Raw genomic sequence first — 21,568 nt, forward strand, 5'->3', positions numbered from 1 at the left:
TGGTGAAAGGAGAGAACACTTTGAGCTGATCTCTCCTAATAAAGTATTAGACATAACATGCCTAAAAACAATTAAATGTTATTACTATAATGTTCACAAGTCATTTTCTTCATTACAAGGTGTATGCCAAGCAGCTTGCGTACCACAACAGCAAACCTCACCACCGTAGACTCAGGACCTCCTTGTTGTGAGGCAACAGTGCTAATCACATTGTGCTGCCTATAATATAAACAAAACAGAAAATAATCAGGATCACTCTAAAATGTTTTATTTTTAAACTACATTTAAAAGTTTCAGTTGTGCTCAGGTTTGTGAGTTATGGCCTATATTGTGAACAAATACTTGCGAAGTGTTCAAAAGTCTTTTTCTTAGCTGTTAGAAACAGTCATTGGTTGCATTTCTGCCTCCGTCCTTCTAGTGACGCTGTTGCAAGAAAAAACTATTTAGCGCTCACAGGCTTTCCTCTCTTTAGGCAAGCGTGTTTTACTGCTTCTTCTCGCTCGGTTCCCATTGGCCAACTTCATCACGCTTCCTCATACGTAACAGCGTGCAGCGGTTTCCAGCTTGGTTTACGGATGCGGCGGAGGGTCGGTGGTACTCAGACGGTAAACTGACGGAAGCCTTTTGCTGGGTCCGGCTGGTCAGTGAGGCAGCAAACCGTAAACATTCACCCGGTCAGAGATGGCTCAGTGCTTCGAGACTGCCACCGTTAGCTCCGATGTTCATGGAGAGCCGAAGAATGAGAAGAAAGTAGCCGTTATCACCGGCATCACCGGGCAGGTAAAGTTACTGCACTGTGGGATGGGATGGACAAACCCCAGTTTATAAAACCTTGCTTTCCAATGGCGCACTTTAATCGTCACTGCTGGTGAAAGCCTCAGTACCTCCTCGTTCGTGGTTAATTTTGAGAGGAAACGTGTGATTAAAGCTGCCGGTGTCACTTACACCTGTCAGGAGTTAGAAAGGCGGTAATTCACCATCCCATTCAAATGTGCTCTTTGTGTATTTTGCATAGGATTGTTGATGTGTGCGATTTTATGTCGCATTGAAATTCTCCCAGAAAGGGAATTAATTTTGCGTCTCATTCACGCTTTAAGAGAAAACGCTTCTGCTCTTTCTAGTCAGTTGTCTTTGTAGTATACTTCCAAGTTTTCAAGAATGTCGTCAGAGTACACGTTTCTGGCTCTGTGAGTCCACACACAGCCAGTGACAGCGCACTGGTGTCAGATAAAGGGAGTCAAATAGGTAGTTCAGGTGGAACTCGTCATGCTTTCTGGTTTGTCAGCTTTTCAACCTGTTCTGGTCACAGACAACGTGGTGATGTGAACATTTAAATTAAAAAAATGACAGAACATGAATGTTTAGGTGTCTCTGTGTAGAATTAACCTTAAACCTTTAAACTCTGTAAACCATCAGCTGAGATTAAAAAAACAACGTAAACAAAAAAAGTTGCCTAAGACTTGAAAGTAGCCACCAGCAATCCTGCAAACCATGCTACACAGTAACCCATGTGTACAAGTTTATGATTACAATACAATACACAGTAAATTACAATAAAATTTGTTGTTTCCAGAGACGCACTGCAGACCGTGAATGGCATAGTGAATGACACACAGCAAACCATAACGAAAGGCAGTGTTGACACTACTCTAGAAACACAAGTCATCGTGTCACATCATCAATTTGTAGACTAGTTTGGACGAAACTATCAGTTACTATAAATTATTTCCATTACTGGTCAGCTGCAAATCCTCTGAACTTACTGCTGTTTAATCATCACATCATTTCCTGGAAAGATAAGCTCCGGGTTGCAACAGCCCATTGAACAAGTTCTTTACTGTGGAGCCGGATGTTTCCTATTCCCAGAGTGATACAAATCTAGCAGCTTAACTGTCAGCATTTATGAAGGATGAAGCACATGTGCTCTTTTTGAACAAAGCAATGTCACCATGACACAGCTTCACACACACAGGTGTTGAGCTGTGATGATAACCAGCTAAGTCAGGCGTGTTTCTTAATTAACTAATAGGGAAATTATGGTGGTTCGGCCAGCAGTGGAAGCACACATAGGCAGTCCATACGCCTGTATAGATAAATAAATAAATGAATATAAGTGGACCAAATATTGTCACATGGTTTGCAGTGACGCATTTACTTGGATTTAACTTGAATCTTTCCCCTGCGTGAACGACAAAGGACGGGGAAAAGCTACAAGTCTACAAAGTCATCAACTGACGTGGACCACAGTAAACAGAACTAGAGATGTAGAAAAAGTCAGCAGGTGGTGCAGCATTCCTAAGTAATAGAAATAAGACACAATTCCATGGAAAATGCATGTACTGTCCAAACTAATAAAAGAGATGCTTCAGTGTTTTACTACAGATGACAAATGTAGCTACTGCTTCATCGTAGAACCTTTAGCAGTCCTAAAGGAAGATTATGTAAAATTAAATTCAAATTTTCCTTATTTCTTACAAACTTAACAGTGTAATTTTTTTATGCCAACAGCTAACAGTAAGTAGACATTAAAGTAAAAAGAAAAAAGAAAATGAAATGAATCACTGAGTGAAGTGGAGTGCAAAACATAAAGGTCCAAATAGGATGCTGAAGCATAGCCAGTTTATTACAGCCTATTTTAAAGCATGCAACTCGAACAAGAAGTAACAGTGTGACACTGTGACACATGACATGTTTTAACATTACGCATCTAAAACAACAGGTGATGCCAAAGCTTCTGTAACATCACTCTTCATTCAATATATTCGCATTTATTTCATTTATATTCAGACATTAATTCGATATGGTCAGCCTTTCATTGTAATAAAGAAATAATTAAATACATACATACAAAAAAAAATTGCATTCCCCACACTCTCCTTTATCCCTAAAGCTCGGGTCCTTTACCAGAGGCCTGGGAGATTCTTTGCTGTTCCTGGCACTGCACTCTTCTGAACAGAGATCTCAGACATTGCTTCTGGGATCTGCTGGAGCTGTATGATGTAATACAGAGAGAAGCTAGATAGCTAGGCAAAGGTGTGTTATTGTGGCTGATCCTCACAAACACAAGGAATGGTAACTTTATTTTTAGTTACTACTACTGCTATGTTCCCGGACATTTTCTCAGACTCTTTTTATGGGGATCACCTGCTCATCAAACATGTTAATAATTATAAATGGCTTCAAGCTCACATTCACGCTTGTGTGACTCTGAGGCATTTTTCTGTGATATGTGCGCACATTTCTGCATCTTTTTCCCTGGAAACACATACTGTATAGTTTATGTATTTTTGTATTTCAGTTTTCAGTTTGAATCTTTGCATCTCATGGCAATGCATACACTTAAAGCACAACTTTTTAGGGTGTAGTCCCCTTGCTCTCTGTTGATGTGTGTCAAAGAAGCCACAACAATTTCTGTGTGCCCGAGATGTAAGAGTGCCCGAGGTGTAATGGTGGTATTCAGTCCCCCTGAACACACACTTAAAACCTAAAGATTTCCCTGTAGGGTGTATAGTCTCATGTAACTACAGCAGTTAAATGTGTTAGAATTTTAACTCGCCAGTAAGTACTTGAAGTATTTTCCAAAATGTTGTTGAATATAAAAATCATAAAAATCATAAAAATCCAACTCCACTGCATAAAGAGCTTACATCCTGGTCATATGTATGGTTTTGTCATTTTACAACACAGCAGCTCACCAGTCTGACGAGTTTCTAAAGTCCACCATTTAAGGTTAAAATCCCAAAGCAATCTTTGTCTCATATAACTCAGACTTGTATAAACAACGGTCCCATAATGCATTAGTAACACAGTAGTAGGGGTGGGGGAAAAAATCGATACTGTGTAGTATCGTGATATTTTGTTTGCTAATAATGTATCGATACAGGGACAGCAGAAATCGATATTTTGTTACAAAAAAAGTTTTTGTGCTCTGACTTCAGAGCATGTTGATCAGCTCCTTTTTCTGAGCAAGAATCCTGACATTCCTTCAATGTCCAAATGTGTTTAACTTTTTTTTTTTGGCAGCAATAAACATGACAGTTTACTTATTTTAATTTAAGACATGTTTTATTTTAATTCAGTTTAAAACTTTTTTATTTAATGTAAAATTATATTTTGTTTTAATTTACTTTCAAATTCTTCAGTTGCTGAAGGGGCTGCATAGTTTTTACAAATTGCATAGTTCAGAATAGCTATAATTGTACCAGATGGTTGCATTCAGTTAAGTTGGACTAGACTGTAATACAAACCGTTCAGTTTGTCAACAATAAAACTGACTGAAATGAGAGAAAGACTGAGTGCGAGACTTTGATATTAGATATAATGAATATTGATAAAGTTTACCTTTATGTACAGAATCTGAATATCGCAAAATATTTTAAAAAATTGCAATAATATGTATGGTGATTCCCACCTCTACACAGTAGTATGTGGATGAATTCAAGTCAGAGTTTATATATTGACATTTAGGTTAGTCCCTAAGAAATGGCTAAGCTAAGAGTGTATTTTGAAAACAGGAGGGAGGGATAGTATCATTTTATTGACATTGCCAGCAATTAAAGAATAAAAACAGCGCTATGCAACACGACATTGGGACAAGTACAAAAACCTGGATACATAGCAGTAGGTGCAGAATTTGGAAGTTTGAGAAGAATCTGATAATCTGATGTCACATCAAAGCAAAGCCAGAGAGCTGCTGTGAAAGCAGGTTTTGTAGTAGCAGAGAAGAAAGAGGAAGAGCTTTTGAAATACTCCACGATTAAAGTGTGCGGCATCTTGTGTCCACAGAAACACAAGCATTTTCAAATGTTGGCTTAAGCACAAATACTGTTGCTGATTGGATGTGTGATCTTGTCTCTGATTTACAAGCACAGTTGATGGAAAAGGGAAAAGATTTCATTGAATACTCTGTGGCTGTGGATGAGAGCACTGACACTACTGACACAGCACAGCTGGCCATCTTCATCTGTGGGGCTGCAGTTTATGTGTCATAGAGGAACGTTTGGGCTTTAAATCATTGCATACTACAACCAGGGCAAAAGGAATCTTTAATGAAGTATCTAAATGTGTAATTGATATGAAACTGCTTGGAACTAATTTATGCGACTAAAAAACAGATGGAGTCGCTGCGAAAAAGGTAGATTTGTAGGAATGATGTGGGAGAAGATGCAGGGGGTGAACAGAACACTATAGTGCAATGGGGCAAAAAGTGGAGGTGTAAGTTGGTTTTTCTGTGCGACATAACTAAGCCTCTTATTACACTAAACCTTCAGCTTGGGGGATGAGGCTGTGTGATCACAGATATGTATGATGCGTATGTATAAGGTCTTTTCAAGTCAGTCAAACGCAGCAAAGGAACTTTGCTCACTTTCCCTATTACCAAACAGTGTCAAGCCAAGTCACCACTACAGTGTTCCCAAATATGCATTTTGCTGATAAAGTGAACACGCTTTGCACTGAGATCACACAGTGCTTTGGTAGCTTTGCAGTGCAGAAATATAATTTTGAACTGGTACGTGATCCATTTAGTGTTGATGTGTAAAAAAAACACCTGTACGAACTTTGCATGTGACAGCTTTGAAAATCTTGCGACTGCAGGTTTACTAGTGCAGAAAGCACATTCAGATGACTCACATGTGTTCTACAGAATTTTTTCATTGCCATTAGCAAAATAATACAGAGTAGGGCTGTGCGATATGACCAAAATCTCATATCCCCGATATAAAACATTTATCGTCCTGACAACGATATAAATCACAAAAACGTAATATTTTCTGTAAATTCTGTGAATCTCGGGCAGCTCGACTTACGTGAACTTTTTCCACCTGCGTGTCCTGTACCTGGAGTCGAGTGTTTTAACCAATGCATAAAACTATATTTTTAGCCACAGGTTGTAACGACCGCCTTTTTCTTTGTATTTATTACGCAGGGAAACGCCTGTTCTAACGTTTGAGTCTAAGGTTTAGTTTTTAGCATCTGACGGCTCGTTTTTGCTTCTCATCCGTAAGCACTGTGAATACTCTTTCACGTGATTCAGTTTATTTTGAAAAGTCTCAACAGGATCTTGAGCTTTATTGTGAAAGGTTTACGTGGAACACAAACAAGCGGACAGCAGAGCCACGCGATGGTTTTACCGTCACTGTTGCTAACCTAAAAACAGGCGCTTGTCCGTCCATAGTGTGGTTATATTAAATATAAGAGAAAGAGAGAACTTGAAGAAATTAATAAAGCCACTACAGTGAAAAAATGTTGCTGTAAACAGTTTATTTTACGACACGACGAAACAAACGATAGCGTAATAGGAAATGGTAGACGTTTTTATATCGTCATCCGATATATATCGTTATATCGAACAGCCCTAATACAGGGTGTATTGTTAGGGTGCATTAATACTTGCTTTACACTCTTTTGTTCACATCAATTTTGTGCTTTCAGCTACGTGTTTCATAACAGGATTGTGAACACACAAAAAAGCTTAAACACTGAAGGAAATAAAAATAATTAAAGATGTTTTTATGTGCAGGTTTAAATGAAATTTTCATTTCCTTTGAGCTCTTCTTTGATCTCCACCAACCTATTAGAGAAATATCTGTATCTAACAGTTGTTTTGTCAACTATTCAGAAGGTTGGTAGTTTGATCCCCAGCTCCTGTGTCTGTACGTTGAAGCGCCCTGTGCAAGACACAACCCTAATGGGATTTTTCAAATGAATAGCTCCCGGGACAAACTGACAAATTCTGGCAATTGTGTCCACTTTTAAAATGTTTTGTTGACTGTTATTCATGAATACTAATTACAAGAAGCTTGCCTAAGAGAGATCTTACCAAGTCACGACTTTCAGGCTTATTAGAATTGTGCAAACGCCGTTTTAGGGCTGTTTGTTTATTATATAGTGTATTAACATATTTGTTTGGATTTGTGTTCTTAAGTCTGAAAACGTAAAGAGCTGCAGTCTTACACCTGATTTATCCTACCAGTGGCAAAATTACGCTGTAGCCCAACTTACACAGTGGGCCATTTATTTTGTATGCCCCTTATTTTAGCATAACTAATACCACAGTTTAACCAAAGTTCATTTTTAATGTTTCAATGATTCTCTCTCTCTTTTTTTTTACATGAATGTATTTAGATGTTAAGTATTGTGTTGTTTGCTGTAATCAATTTTGTCAGTTTATTAGTAGGTTCAGAAAAATAACTTGCCACCAAGAGCTATAATTATTTGTAAAATGATTAGAAAGTAACAACTTAAGTATTTGCATCATTTGCACACTTTTAATAAATCACTGCATTTGTTTTCCATTTTCTTAGAAAAATGTTAAGGAATGGGGGGTGGCTCCAGATGGTTGCACAGTACTTCACATTTATCGTTAGGTGTTTCTTACAGGGATAACGAAATAAAGATGGTGCACACCATTGGACTCTAGCGTTTTCTCACTTTTCCGCTAGTTGATTAGTGCGAGCACATTGTGAGCACAGGTCAACATCAAGCGACAGCGAGCTGGTCCTGATGTTATAGTGTTATTATACTATTTGTGTATTCAGTACCAGTGCGTGTTTTGTGTTCCAGCGTGCTTGTTTCGAATGGAGTGGCTGGAATTGGTCAGATCTGTTCTGAGATGTGTGATGAGATGCTGATGGCGATGTCACACTAGCAGTTTCAAGTGTTAGCCTCTTTAGCCAACCATCATTCTAGATGCAAAGAGTGTCTAACATACAGCATCACTGGATTAGTTTAGTATAAAGAACAGCTCCTGTTTTCTGACTGTACTGAAGATCATACAGATGGAATTTGTTAGTACTCTGTTATAAAGCTCATAGACTGTAAAGTTATTACCTACAGATAAAAGGAATAAAGATATAATCTGGGATTTTAACTACTATTTCCAAGATATTCTAATCTAGTCAATTTAATATTAAAGGAAACATAATTTGTGTCAAACTTTCAACATTTTCAATGTATTATAAATGTTATATCGATATGACACGAGAAGATTCTGCTCTCGTTACCTGTTCCTTTACTCATAGTCTTTTTACGTCTCACTCTTCCATGTATTTGTTCTGCTTTATCTAAAGAAGTAGAAATAATATAACCTGTCCATGACCTAGATATCAGTGGTGTGTGTGTATGTCATATGTAGCGTACAGATATAAGAGGAATTTCTGTTGCCATGTGATGATTTGCACTGAAGCAAACTTAAGCAGAAACCTGAGAAATATTTCATGGTAGGGAATAAAAGTAGTCCGTTGACCTTTACCAGAATCCGGCCCTGGAGAGACAACTTTCAGCGGTCTTGGAAAGTCATTTTCAACATCTCACATTCCTTTAACAAGCAAAGGTCCATCTCCCCTCACCCTCTTTAACAGGAAAAAAGAATAACAGTGTTAATTCATTTTTATTTCACCAGTCATGGCTTTACTATTACTGACTACTGAGAGCCTATGCAGGAGGCAAGCAGGCAGGCATCTGGATACAACATCTCAGAAGTCACTTGTCAGGCCACCGGGGTCACTGCGATGCTGTAAATCAGTTGGCTAACTACTGTTCATAAATTTCAGGGCAACACGCTGCTCGGCCTGAATACTTTTGACTGCTGTCTTGGTGTGAAGTATTGGGTTGAGAGAGTGTGAGGTATGGGAGACCACCTGAGTGCCAAGGCAAAGCTGTGGAGCTGGGCAGGGGTTCTGGTTGATAGTGTGGTTTTTTTATTAGCTGGGGTTACAAAGAGGACAGGTTCACCTTCTCTGTTCCACAGTAAAACTTTACTTTGGCTTTGAGACCAGCACTTCTTTCTTCAACCCCTCTGGTTGGGAAAACAGCACTAGATTGCAGTATGACCCCGCAAGCTTTTTGATGTTCAACCTACAGGCCTCTTTCCTTCATCCTTTGTTGGTGTTTTATACACTCTCATTCCTTCCTTGCCTCCTTCCCTAGACTCCACTGTTAGCAACACTGGATAGAGTGTTTGCCTGTGCCAGTAATAATAATCATAAAGCTAAGAATCCGTGCACACATCTCCGCTGTTGCTCATAACGGCTGCTGATGGCTCCTTAAAGGCCGAGTCCTCCTCTGAATGAAGTCTGTCAGCTTCTATTTATTCAGGAAAAGAGATGTAAGCCAAGTCCAGCTGCAGTTAGTTGTAAATGGTAAAAAAACATAGGTGCATCTACTACAAATTCTCATGAGTTCTCGACGTCAGAGGTCAAGTTTTCTGAAAATCCTGCGAATGCGATAACCAGAGAATGAGGCGACGTAGGCTTTTGAAATTGATACCACAGGTGTAGCTACAGCCTCTTTTCCACTAGCACCGGCTCAGCTCAGCTCGACTACTCATTTTTGGTCTTTTCCCCTTACAATAGATTAGCGCCTAATGTGCGTGGGGTTGTTATAGCAATGCGTCTGAAAGTCCTAAGATGATGTCATTTGTATGCGACATAAACGCAGCTCAACAATGGAGGATGTCCGCTGCTTGGTCTACAGCTCAACTCGGGGTCCTCAGCGTTGGTTTTTGTGTCACGGTTTCCCTGATTGCTGGGTTTCAAAAATTTTAGCTTTGTGAAGGAGTTCCTCTCATTACTCGTTGAGTGACAACATTGAGCGGCATGCAGCGTGACATCACATTTTCTGATTGACTCAGCTGTACTTGGAACCCCAGTACCAAGTACTACTCCTTAATGGAAAACCCTAAAAGTCGAGTTGAAGAAAAATGCTTTACTAAAATTCTCGGATGAGTTTGAAGATCAAAGGTCAAACAAGATCAGTTTATTTTTTTTTTTAATTACTAGGATGTTCACATTGATACCACAGGTATCTACGTCTGTCAAGTTATTCAGTGATTCTTACTTTAGTAGAAGGCAGGTATATTGTATATTTTCCAGCTCTGCATCGTTATCCCTTTGAACACAAGGACATTTTAGATGAGCCTTGTGATATATTAACCGTCATGCCACTATTTTCATTTCATGTTTCATTGGCATGTTAGAAGGACTGCACAGCACATACTTTAGTTTTTTGATACGGTTTGTGTCCTGAGGGCTAGAAGAGTTAAGTGACCTCAGTTATAGTATGGCCATGGAAAGTCCTTGTTTCTAATGTAACTGTATACACATACCACATGCTTCCAGCTGAAAGTCCAACCACTAATTAGTGTGCAAGAAATGTGAAACTGCATGTAAGTGCACACAAACACACTCCTGTATGTGGTATGTTAGTACTTAACACACACTGGTAAAATAAATCAGTCTGAAATGACTTGTCAGGTCAGGTGGTCAAACACGGCCTGCTGTGGTTTTCTTTTTCAAAAATAGAAAAGTGGCTGCGAGGGTGTCCTAAATATGTGCAAGAGCAGGGAAACAAACTGAGTGACAGAAAATTAAAAGGGACAGTTTTGACAGTTAACTGAAAATCTTAAACTCACTTAAACATAAGGTTTGCATAAGATTTTTTTTTTCCTTAGATTTAAGTCACACACAAAAAAAGACTTTTTGACTTTAGTCTTTGATCTTTTACTGCTCTAAATTAAAAATAGTGTCCGTAGATCTTAAGGCTGTGGGTCCTTGTGCAGCTTCTTAATTGCTTCTGCGAGTGCTGTTCACTCATTATTTCAGGGACATGCCTGAATGGTCCTAAAGTAGAGGAAAGAGATTCAGGCTGCTCTTCATGTAGCACACCAAATGTTCCTACTTAATGCAGTGTGTGAGTCTGCGTGTGCACAGGGTTTTGTGTATCGTGGTCTGTGATTACAGCTTCATTATACCATATCAGGCCTAATTGCAGACTAGTGGCGTGCTTGGCAGCTTCTGCCTGTGGTCTAAAGAAAACCCATTAGAGTGATGCATTTGTAGCTTATGCACAATGACAAATAAATCCATGTATGGCCCCTGTGTTTACATAAATCATGTTGGTAAGCACACAGGCTAAGCCCTTAAAATTTCAGACTGGGAATAAAAACGTTTTCCATTTGGGCTTTTTCTGCGTAATGTTGGACAGGTGATATCAACTTACTTTGGTATTTTAGGTCACAAAGCTGACCCAGGGAAAGAACTGGATACAAAATCTCACTTCACCAGCAGGGGGTACCAAACTCACAGTGTTCATGTTTGTCCAAAAACATCAGGCTCTTTGGTTAAAGCCATGAGCATGGCTGTGTTGTTCTAAGTAATGCTTGAAGACATCAGAAGAAGAACTGTTTGGTCAAAACCAGGTTAAAAAAACCTTGGATTTATTAACTGGGTTAAAATCACTGGATGGTGTGTTTTTGTTTGTTTGTTTGTTGTTGTTGTGTTTTAATTTTTGACTTGTATTTTTTTATTGGATGTCTTAAACCTGTTCTAAACAGTTTGGCGTCTAGCATACACAATTAGTTCATAATGTATTTTTAATGTGTATTACAGTGTAAATAACACTTTCAGGCTGTTTATAAGTAAAACAGTTCAGATTATCAAAATAAATACATTTTATTTTTTAATACTTCACTTCATTTCACCTCATTCTTCATTTTGAACTGTATATTGTGACTCAAATCAGAAGTTTAACCCTAAAAATTTGGGTTTTAATATTTGTGTGTGCAAGTTAATGTTGTATTCTTTAATGCTTAAGTAGCAAAGCGATCTAAAGTCTAATCTGATTTACTTATTTATTCAAATTTATGTTGCTACTTTACTTTAGGGTCTGAGGGAAATACAGTGCCGTACGTCTGTGCACTACAGCAGGAGCACATCATGTTTTTAAGTGTATTTAAAGTGAAAAAGCAAAAACTGAATTACTTTCCTCTAACCCCGGACTCATGGTTCTGATACAGAGGCCTCTTAATGAAACCACACGATGATGATCCGTTAACAATTGTAATATTGATGCTGATTGGGGATAATGATAGCACTCGTGCCACATTTTAAACACAAGGATGGATTTAACTGTTCAGCATTGACATTTGCTTTTTTTCTGCCTTTCTCCTGATCTTTTTATCACTGAATGTATTTGGCCTTAATCTTTGTTTTGCGTTCTTTAGCGTTACGTTCACTGACATTTCATTAGGATAGAATTTTAAGTGTATGGATTTCCAGTAAATCTAGATAAATCTAGTTACTATTATTATTATATCACGTAATTATGCACAGTATTTGTGTAACACTTAAATGCTGAACATGCCCTTATGTTATTTGATTTACTACTTGCAGCACCTTTGCTTACAACAAATATCTCCACAGGTATGCATATATACAATATGCATTTACACATAAATAAACATTTGTCACATTGTTGGACTAAACTGTACTTCGAAGATTTAATCGGGTGGAGATTTAAACTTCAAAGTCTGTTTGGCATTAGATTACTGCAAGTGTAACACCACCCTGTCAGGTGATAAATATGGTGGTCACACCTGTACGTGTGTTGACATTTGTGCTCCTCCTGCAGAATTACTTACTGCAGATACTCATTGAGATTCTGAGGTCAGACTCAGAATTAGCTTTCAGATGTGAGACAGTCACTGCTTGGCTTACCCTTCATACGCCTGTCACCGAGCAGCCTCTTTTTAATACAATACAAGCACTATAGCTTTGGAGAAGAGTGATCATATTGTGTCATAGGTGTAAATGAATCTTTGTGGTGTGGCATTGACCTGGCAGGTGAACGTGCATGTACTTGCCCCCCTCACTCGCAGCAAGCGCCAGGCTCCCCATAACAGGAAACGGCGAGGTGAGGCCAGGGTTTATGGGCTAATATGGCCTCAAAGGAGCCTCTTGTTTTGAAACAGAGCTGTAGCTCTTCAGACTTGTTTTCCATATTGGTCTGGCATGGAACGCATTGACCCTGGCACACGGGCAGGAAAACATGACACCGGCCGGAGCTTTGAACGCCGTGGGGACGGGTGAGGGGCTGCCAGCGTCCATGCCCATCTCCCACGTGGATTTAGCCAGAAACAGGTTGGGCATCAGTGCCAACTTACTGCCAGGTTGCTCAACCTGCAGATACAGGATCTTTAAGTAGGCATGTAGTGTAGTACAGAGGGCTGCAGCTATAATCTGTTAATTAATCATCTGGTCTATATGTCGAGCAAACCTTTGCAAAGAGCCACAATGTATTTATCTCACTGTGTTTGAAACGCCAGTTTTTACTAATAAGGCGAAGAAATATTATACAATTATTAATACAAATGAAATAGCTGTTGGTTTTAATTAACCTACACCAGTTATTGGTGCAGTTATTGTATGTCATCCTGCACCAGAATGGCCATTACATAATTGTGTTTTAAAAACCAAAAGGAACTAGTGATTTGGACCTGACTGCAAAAAGAGACAGAGAGCAACTTTTCAGGGTAACTCCACCCTAGAGCATACACTGCTTCATCCGCCTTTTTGACCGCAATGGGGACCAAAAATCAACAAAGGGTTGTATTCAGTAAGACGATACTACAGATTAAGCTTAACATTGGGGTTTGTCAAAGGGGGGAAAAATATCGTTATAATTGTTATTTGTAAAGTAATGTTTTGGATTATTTATCTGGTTGGGGCAGTTGCTATTGCTGACATCCAGAAATGAGGCACCAGTATGTAAGTGAGAAAACAAGCACACTTTGAACTTAAATTCACCTTTTTTTCCGGTCACATCCAGTATTTGTGCCGTTATTGTCTCTTCAGTGATCCGTCATCTCTCAGGCCTTTGTGTGTTTGCTTTTCACGCCGTCTTTTACCGTTCGCCACGTTTGCCTTGAGCTGTGGTCAAATGGCGTTGTTTCACAAACTGGTTTGATATGAGACGACGCCTTCATCAGGTTTTACTATGTAAAATCAGCCGTCAGAAATGTGCTTTGAGAAGTACATAAACAAGGTCACCCAGGCCTTACTACGACTACCTTGGATATTTTGCAAGAATCTGATCAATTCTGTGACACTCGTACTGTCATTTATGCTTTTGTTTCCTCACGTTTAAATTATTGAAATGGTCTTCCTATGGGCGTCAATCAGAAAGCATTAAAACGGCTTCAGATTGTACAAAATGCTACAGCAATTCTGATTACAATACCCAAGAAAAAGGAACAGATTTTATGCCTTTACACTGTTGTTGTTATAATTATTATTACTATTACTGTCACTTAAAAGTGCGTGTAGCCCAAGACACCACCATCCTGGTGCTGAGTGCAGGTTCCTGCATGCTCCCCAACCTCTAGTAGCCTTTCCTTCTGCGGTCCTTTCCCCCCCACCTTCACCGTTTCCCCCAGACATGAGGAGGAAGCCTCAGGCTGGCATCTTGGCAGTGTGGCCATACGTGTGTGTGCGTGTGTATGTGTGTGCGTGTGAGGGGGATTGAGGGATGGATGCCATGACTGGGTTGGAATGTTCCACAGTGTTCCAGAACGTGTGGTCGGAAAATCTGAGCAAGTAAAAAGACATGGAGTAACATGGGTGAGGGGAACAAGACCTTATTGACAGTGATCGTGCTCTCACATCACCAGCACACGTACACAAACACACACACACGTTTCAAAGTAGGTCCAGTGTGTGCCCAGCGATCCTGATCCATGTGGACGTCATGCCTGACGATCCCAGGATCCAGTATTAGCCAGTACTGAAGTATTTAATTTCAACACCGTAGTAGAGACTCTGGAATTTTTATTTTACTTATTTATTTATTATTTGACTGCTAATTTTATTTTTCTTCCCTCAACAACATACCACAAATTTAAATCCAAAGTTGACCTCAAGCTTAATTGTGACTTAATGTGTTAGCTTAGGTCATAGACACATCGCCAGAAATGTAACTCTTATTGGACTGAACAAGAGAAAATACTATTTTATTTATCATGCCACAAGAATCTATTTCTTTTTTCTCTGATAAATCACTTGTGTCCTTTAATTATATTCCTAAATCCTCAGTTTTAGTAGGAGCATTGAATTTGAATCTCTGGAGTCCGTAGAGGAAATAAAAGGTGCTCTAACACGTCAAACATTTTCTCATCCTGTAATCATTTAAACGTTGTGATAAAATTAATTCAGCCGAAATGGGCGGTGAATGTTTTATCGTGTTTTGGTTGTGTTGCTGTGATTTGGTGTGTATGTGTGAATCATACTCTTTGTCTTTGCAGTGTTATTTGACAGGTCTTAACTGGTGTTGTCTTGCGCTTTTTCAGGATGGTTCCTACCTGGCGGAGTTCCTGCTCGCTAAAGGCTATGAGGTAAAATAAAAATCCCCTCTGTACACATATACACGCACGCACACATGCACAGATGCACATATGTGCGCAGATACTTGTGAATGCCAACATACACACAGAACGACATTCTGTGTGTATGTTGCCGCAGTTTGTGGGTATTCCCGAGGGAGTGTGACGTATCTTGACAGTCAGCTACTTACACTGGCTGACTCACACCTCACCCTGATAAGGCCCCTGGTGCAGCATGAGCTTTTTAACCCCTGTCCTTTTACCCCAGGTCAAACCATTAACAGGGAAATGGTTGTTATTAGACAGCCATACGAGTGAGGTCACTAGCTTTCACCTGCTGTTCAGTGTGCTCAGGAACACGCAAAGTCAACAGTCTGTCAGTGAACTCAGAGGCTAACAATGGTTTCTTTTTCTTTCTTTCTTTTTAAGTTGTTTAAAGTTGTGTGTGTGGGAGGCATTAATATGTGTCTGTGCTGCAGGGTGAGATTGGATGGGTGAATTCTAAAAATGGAATGGACAGGATAGAGAAATAATGTTCTTCTCATAGAGAAAAAGTATTAAAAACTAGAGTAATATTACTTTTGTGACCCAACAAGACAAGAAGAAGCACTGGAAGTTAAGAAACCGGTTGTATTGCACCCTGGTCTCTTACTAAACTTCAGTTTTCCACTGGCAGTGTTTTGAGCTGTGCCCAAAGTGGGAAGAGGACGCTGGCTTATTGCAGATCTAGAAAAGGAGCTGGCTTATGCTGAGACTTTTCCATAGTGGCCAAACTAATACTGGTGTAATCAGAACAAAATCTTTGAGTCTTATGTAATCAGAAGTTTTTGGTTTCTCTATCCCGTCCATTGCCCAGAGACCTTGAAGTATATGTGAACTGTATTCAGGTAAAGAGTTTATGTGGAGGGCAAAGAGTGAAGCCGTATGCTGCATTTGTAGTGTAGTCGTGGCTACAGAAGGTCACACGTACGTTAACATACATGTTTCAGGAGTTTTCATTACATCTCCTGACAGTCGCAGCATGACTTCACTTCCCCTCTGATGTGCAGGAGAAACACCTAGCTTTAGGGCTGTGCGATATGACCAAAATCTCATATCCCGATATAAGACATATATCGTCCGATAACAATATAAATCACAAAAAATTAACATTTTCTGTAAATTCTGTGAATCTCGGGCAGCTCGACTTGCGTGGAGTGTTTCCAGCTGGGCGTTGTGTACTTGGAGTCGAGTGTTTTAACTGATGCGTGAAACTACAGGGTGGGCCATTTATATGGATACACTGTAATAAAATGGGAATGGTTGGTGATATTAAAGTCCTGTTTGTGGCACATTAGTATATGTGAGGGGGCAAACTCCTCCAGATGGGTGGTGACCATGGTGGCCATTTAGAAGTCGGCCATCTTGGATACAACTTTTGTTTTTTCAATAGGAAGAGTCCATGTGACACATCAAACTTATGTCACAAGAAAAACAATGGTGTGCTTGGTTTCAACGTAACTTTATTCTTTCATGAGTTATTTACAAGTTTCTGACCACTTATAAAATGTGTTCAATGTGCTGCCCATTGTGTTGGATTGTCAATGCAACCCTCTTCTCCCACTCTTCACACACTGATAGCAACACCGCAGGAGAAATGCCAGCACAGGCATCCAGTATCCGTAGTTTCAGGTGCTGCACATCTCGTATCTTCACACCATAGACAATTGCCTTCAGATGACCCCAAAGATAAAAGTCTAAGGGGGTCAGATCGGGAGACCTTGGGGGCCATTCAGCTGGCCCACGACGACCAATCCACTTTCCAGGAAACTGCTCATCTAGGAATGCTCGGACCTGGCACCCATAATGTGGTGGTGCACCATCTTGCTGGAAAAACTCAGGGAACGTGCCAGCTTCAGTGCACAAAGAGGGAAACACATCATCATGTAGCAATTTCAAATATCCAGTGACCTTGAGGTTTCCATTGATAAAGAATGGACCCACTACCGTTGTACCCCATATACCACACCAAACCATCACTTTTGTTGTTCCAACAGTCTTGGAGGGATCCATCCAATGTGGGTTAGTCTCAGACCAATAGCGGTGTTTTTGTTTGTTAACTTCACCATTCACATAAAAGTTTGCCTCATCACTGAACAAAATCTTCTGTGTGAACTGAGGGTCCTGTTCCAATTTTTGTTTTGCCCATTCTGCAAATTCATCTGGGTCATCCTCGCTGAGATGCTGCAGTAGCTGGAGTTTGTAACGGTGCCATTTGTGAGTAGCTAATATCCGCCGAAGGGATGTTCAACTAAGTCCACTCTCCAGTGACATGCAGCGAGTGCTACGCTGTGGGCTCTTGCTGACTGAAGCTAGGACAGCCACTGATGTTTCTTCATTAGTGACAGTTTTTTTTGCGTCCACATTTTGGCAAATCCAACACTGAACCAGTTTCACGAAACTTAGCAAGCAGTTTGCTAACTGTAGCACGAGAGATGGGTGGTCTCGTAGGGTATCTTGCATTGAAATCTGCTGCAATGACCCGGTTACTGTGTTCACCAGATATCAACACAATTTCGATCCGCTCCTCACGTGTTAACCTCTTCGACATGTCAATGGTTGTGAACAAAGAGAAACTTGTAAATAACTCATGAAAGGATAAAGTTACGTTGAAACCAAGCACACCATTGTTTTTCTTGTGACATTACCAATAAGTTTGATGTGTCACATGGCCCTCATCCTATTGAAAAAAACAAAAGCTCCAGGTTTGGGATGCTGATGTGGAAGGGTTGGAGGTGCTGTGAGGAGTGGCATTAAAGAGGAGTGCACAGGCAGGCAGGAAGTGCACAGTGAATAAAGGAAGTGAGGTCAGGGAACAGCGTCCCACTAATGGACTCCCCTTGGATCAGGTCCTGTTATCTTCCCTGAGCAGACCTTCCTCTAAGAATGTGGAGTACAGATCACAGATCACAGGCAGCGAAAAAACAAAACAAAATGTTGAGGTGGAGCCATTAAACATAATGCTATTATATCAATGTATGCAGTGAAACAGATTGTGGCAGTTCCAGTGATCTGTCAAAGATAAGAGCCAGTTTCCTTATTATTAGGCTTTGACTACTGGAACTAGAGAAATAGCTGGGAAACGTTAAAAAACTTTTACGGCAAATTGTAAATTACAGGCAAGTCCAATCTGTTTTGACTCTTTGTACCAGCGGGCATCCAGCAAAGATTCCACCGACAGGTCAGTGTTTAGTTCTAACAAATGTAAAAAGAAACCAAAGGCAACAGCAAGTCACACAGAAATCTGCAAAAATCTGTGATGCTTAGTGGAGGGGCCATCGCAATTTGTAAGGGTGTGGATGCCTTTGGGTCACTGAGAGATTAAAGACATGAAAATGATATCCAGGCATTTTTACTGAAGAACTTCAGTGAGTCAGGTGAAATTTAGGACTGATGCAGGAAGACAATGACTCAGCGCACACACGGACAGAATAACTGAAAATGAAAATCCCAGAAATACAAATGAATTGAATCTCTTTTGTTTGTAAAAGGAATGTACCAAAATTCCTCCTCATTGTTTTGGAAGTCTCACAAGCAGCTAGAGGAAGTGTCTGATGGAGGTCGCTGCAGCTAAAGGAAGTTCTAAGAACTCCTAAATTTAACTCTTTCCCGAATAGAGACGATATTTGATGACCTCCCCAGTACCCTTAATGAGTTTTGACTAGAGATGGCACGATACCACTTTTTTTATGTCCGATACCGATACCATAAATTTGGATATCTGCCGATACCGATATGAATCCGATATAGTGTTTTTTAATCAACAAAACTGTTTTTTTAAAATATCTTGCTGCATTTTGTATAAGTTCATACTCAAGTTTAAAACAACAACTACACTAAAGCTATTCTGTTATACCTGTATGTAAAAAAAAAAAAAAAAAAAAAAAAAAAAAAAAAAATATATATATATATATATATATATATATATATATATATATATATATATATATATATATATATATATATATATATATATATATATATATATATATATATATATATATATATATATATATATTTCATAGTTCAGCAATACTGATCAATCTAATAAACTTAAACCTACACCATCCTCCCTATTCTGGTATTTTAAAGAGTACTTAGCGTAAATATTAAGCAACCTAACTAATAGGGTTCCAACTCCCAGCAACAACAAAAATAAATAAATAAAAAATAGGGAACCACCCCTCATGCTCCACCTCATGATGCTTAATTGACGTAATCAACCTTAATTTGATGCAGTGTGGGGAAAAAATGCACAGAAATAAATTATTTTTCAATATATTAAAATATTAAATAGATTCAACATCTTTCTTCAACAAAATTGCAGACTGCACAGATGGTACCTTCCCAAAGGAAAAAGTACTATAGCTTACTAGGGTATATATATTAGACTTAATAGTTACTATATACAGTAATGGACTTCTATTCATTTTACATCAAATTAAAACTTTGGGTGTCAGATAATTATTTATTAAAAGCTAGACATTTTAAATGAGAATAAGAAAGAAAAGTATGTCTTTGTGCCCCCTTTTCCCAGTTAATGCCATATCGGCCCCCCTGGCTAAACTTTGCTAGATCCGCCCCTGCACAGTTACCAGCGTCAGCTACGAAAAAAAAAGATCCTGGTGTAGAAAGTAATATTAAATACATTCTAACAACAGCTGATCAAGCTTAAACTTGCTGCTGTTGTTTATCCACTGGTTTCCTCTTTCTGGTGCAAAGTGGGCCAAAAACAAACCAGAGAGATGGACTCGCGACAGAAAAGCCGATCAGCTGATCGTTAAGCAGTTTCATGATTGAAGTAGCAGCAAGAAGAGGCAGTCGCTCCATATATCGTTTGTTAAGCTTAACGCAGGAATGCTTTACAAACATTCAGAGATGGACTTACACACTTGCTTTACTTCTCTCGGGGATAACTTTGTCGGAGATGAAATGCCGGGTTGCTAGCGAAGCTCCAAATGCTATCCAGACCACCGACAGGTCCCGCATGCCACAGCCGCTCTATCACGTGATGCATACTGCTCCGACGTGCTAACGTTCTGAGGCGAGTTACGTCGTGTTGCAAGTTTTGTGAGGTGCTTTCGTGATATTTAATGGATCGGATTACATTTTTTATTTTTCTCCGATATCCGATCCAGTAATTTAGGTCAGTATCGGACCGATACCGATACGTAATATCGGATCGGTCCATCTCTAGTTTTGACACCTCAGTGTATATAATTAAAGATGTAGTTTGACTATATAGGCAGAGTTCACCTCTTGCCGACTTCTGCTGAACACACAGTGGTTTTACTGTAAGAGCAGGCCTCTTTTTTTTATCAGCTGTGCAATTACTCATTGAAAACGAAATAAAATAATAATAATACAAATAATTCTGTTAGTGTGTTATTAGTTTAGTACGATTTGTTTGCCTTAATTAAAACTTGAATGGAGTAATCGTTGTAAGCAAACCTTTTTTTTAAACTGCAGCATGCCTCAGAATATGTTTAGTCTGTATTTACCCATGTTGAAATCGTAATAACAATGACAAATTAACTGACATGAATGGTGTAAATTGTAGTTTAATTTTTTTGTGTGTGTTATGTTTTAAGACACTAGATTTTTTTTTTAAATTTAACAATTCTTCTTCCCCCTTTTCTCTCAGGTTCATGGTATTTTGCGGCGTTCCAGCTCCTTCAACACAGGTCGCATTGAGCATCTTTACCAAAATCCACAGACGCATACTGAGGGCAGTAAGTATCTCATTTATTTACGGAGGAAAAAAGAGTAACCAAATTAAAATATCAGCTGATATTTCCTATTATCCAATCTGTCACTACTGCCATTTATAGTAGCTGATGCATTTAAAAGGTAAAGAAGAGAGGGGAGAAACACCCTTTCATGTTATGTGTGATGATGTTGCACAGTTTGTCCACCGGAAGGCAATCTGCAACTTACCTGTTGGAGACACACATGTTTGGAAAGCCACAAACACAACTAGAGAGCATAAAGAAGTAAATAAATGTATAAAAAATGTCAGTGAAATCTGTTTATGATTTGTGTGTCTGAAAGGAGAAAAAAATAATGGCAGATATATTGGAATTTTGACTTTTAAAATTCAATTTTATGCATATAGCGCCAAATTACAACTCTCCCCAAGGTGCTTTTTATTAAGCAAGTGCTTGACAGTGGGGACAGCGGGAAGGAGAAACTCCCTTTTAACATCTGGCAGAACCAGGCTCAGGGAGCGACAGCCATCTGCTGTGACCGGTTGAGGATGAGGGGAAGGAGAAACACAATAATATATTTTTTTGTTGGTCTTGATCCTGATATTAGGACTTAGACTTCCATTGGTCATCAGGAGTGAATACATGAAGGAGCAACAAGTGTGATTTT

General features: G+C 39.3%; 1 protein-coding gene across 1 annotated transcript in view; it reads left to right on the forward strand.

Moving 5' to 3' along the window:
• The first annotated feature begins 508 nt into the window (after window positions 1-508).
• gmds (GDP-mannose 4,6-dehydratase) overlaps window positions 509-21,568 on the forward strand; it is a 200,959-nt gene continuing 179,899 nt past the window's right edge. Inside the window, exons 1-3 of the mRNA XM_085436239.1 lie at window positions 509-780; window positions 15,122-15,166; window positions 20,838-20,925. Coding sequence (XP_085292365.1) covers window positions 682-780; window positions 15,122-15,166; window positions 20,838-20,925 — 232 coding nt within the window. The 5' untranslated portion in view covers window positions 509-681. The remainder of the gene's footprint in view (window positions 781-15,121; window positions 15,167-20,837; window positions 20,926-21,568) is intronic.

The sequence above is a fragment of the Copadichromis virginalis genome, linkage group LG17 (assembly GCF_057382275.1).
Source record: "Copadichromis virginalis isolate Kocher_CV1m ecotype Utaka linkage group LG17, C_Virginalis_male_GT1.1, whole genome shotgun sequence".
NCBI classification, from domain to species: Eukaryota; Metazoa; Chordata; class Actinopteri; order Cichliformes; family Cichlidae; genus Copadichromis; species Copadichromis virginalis.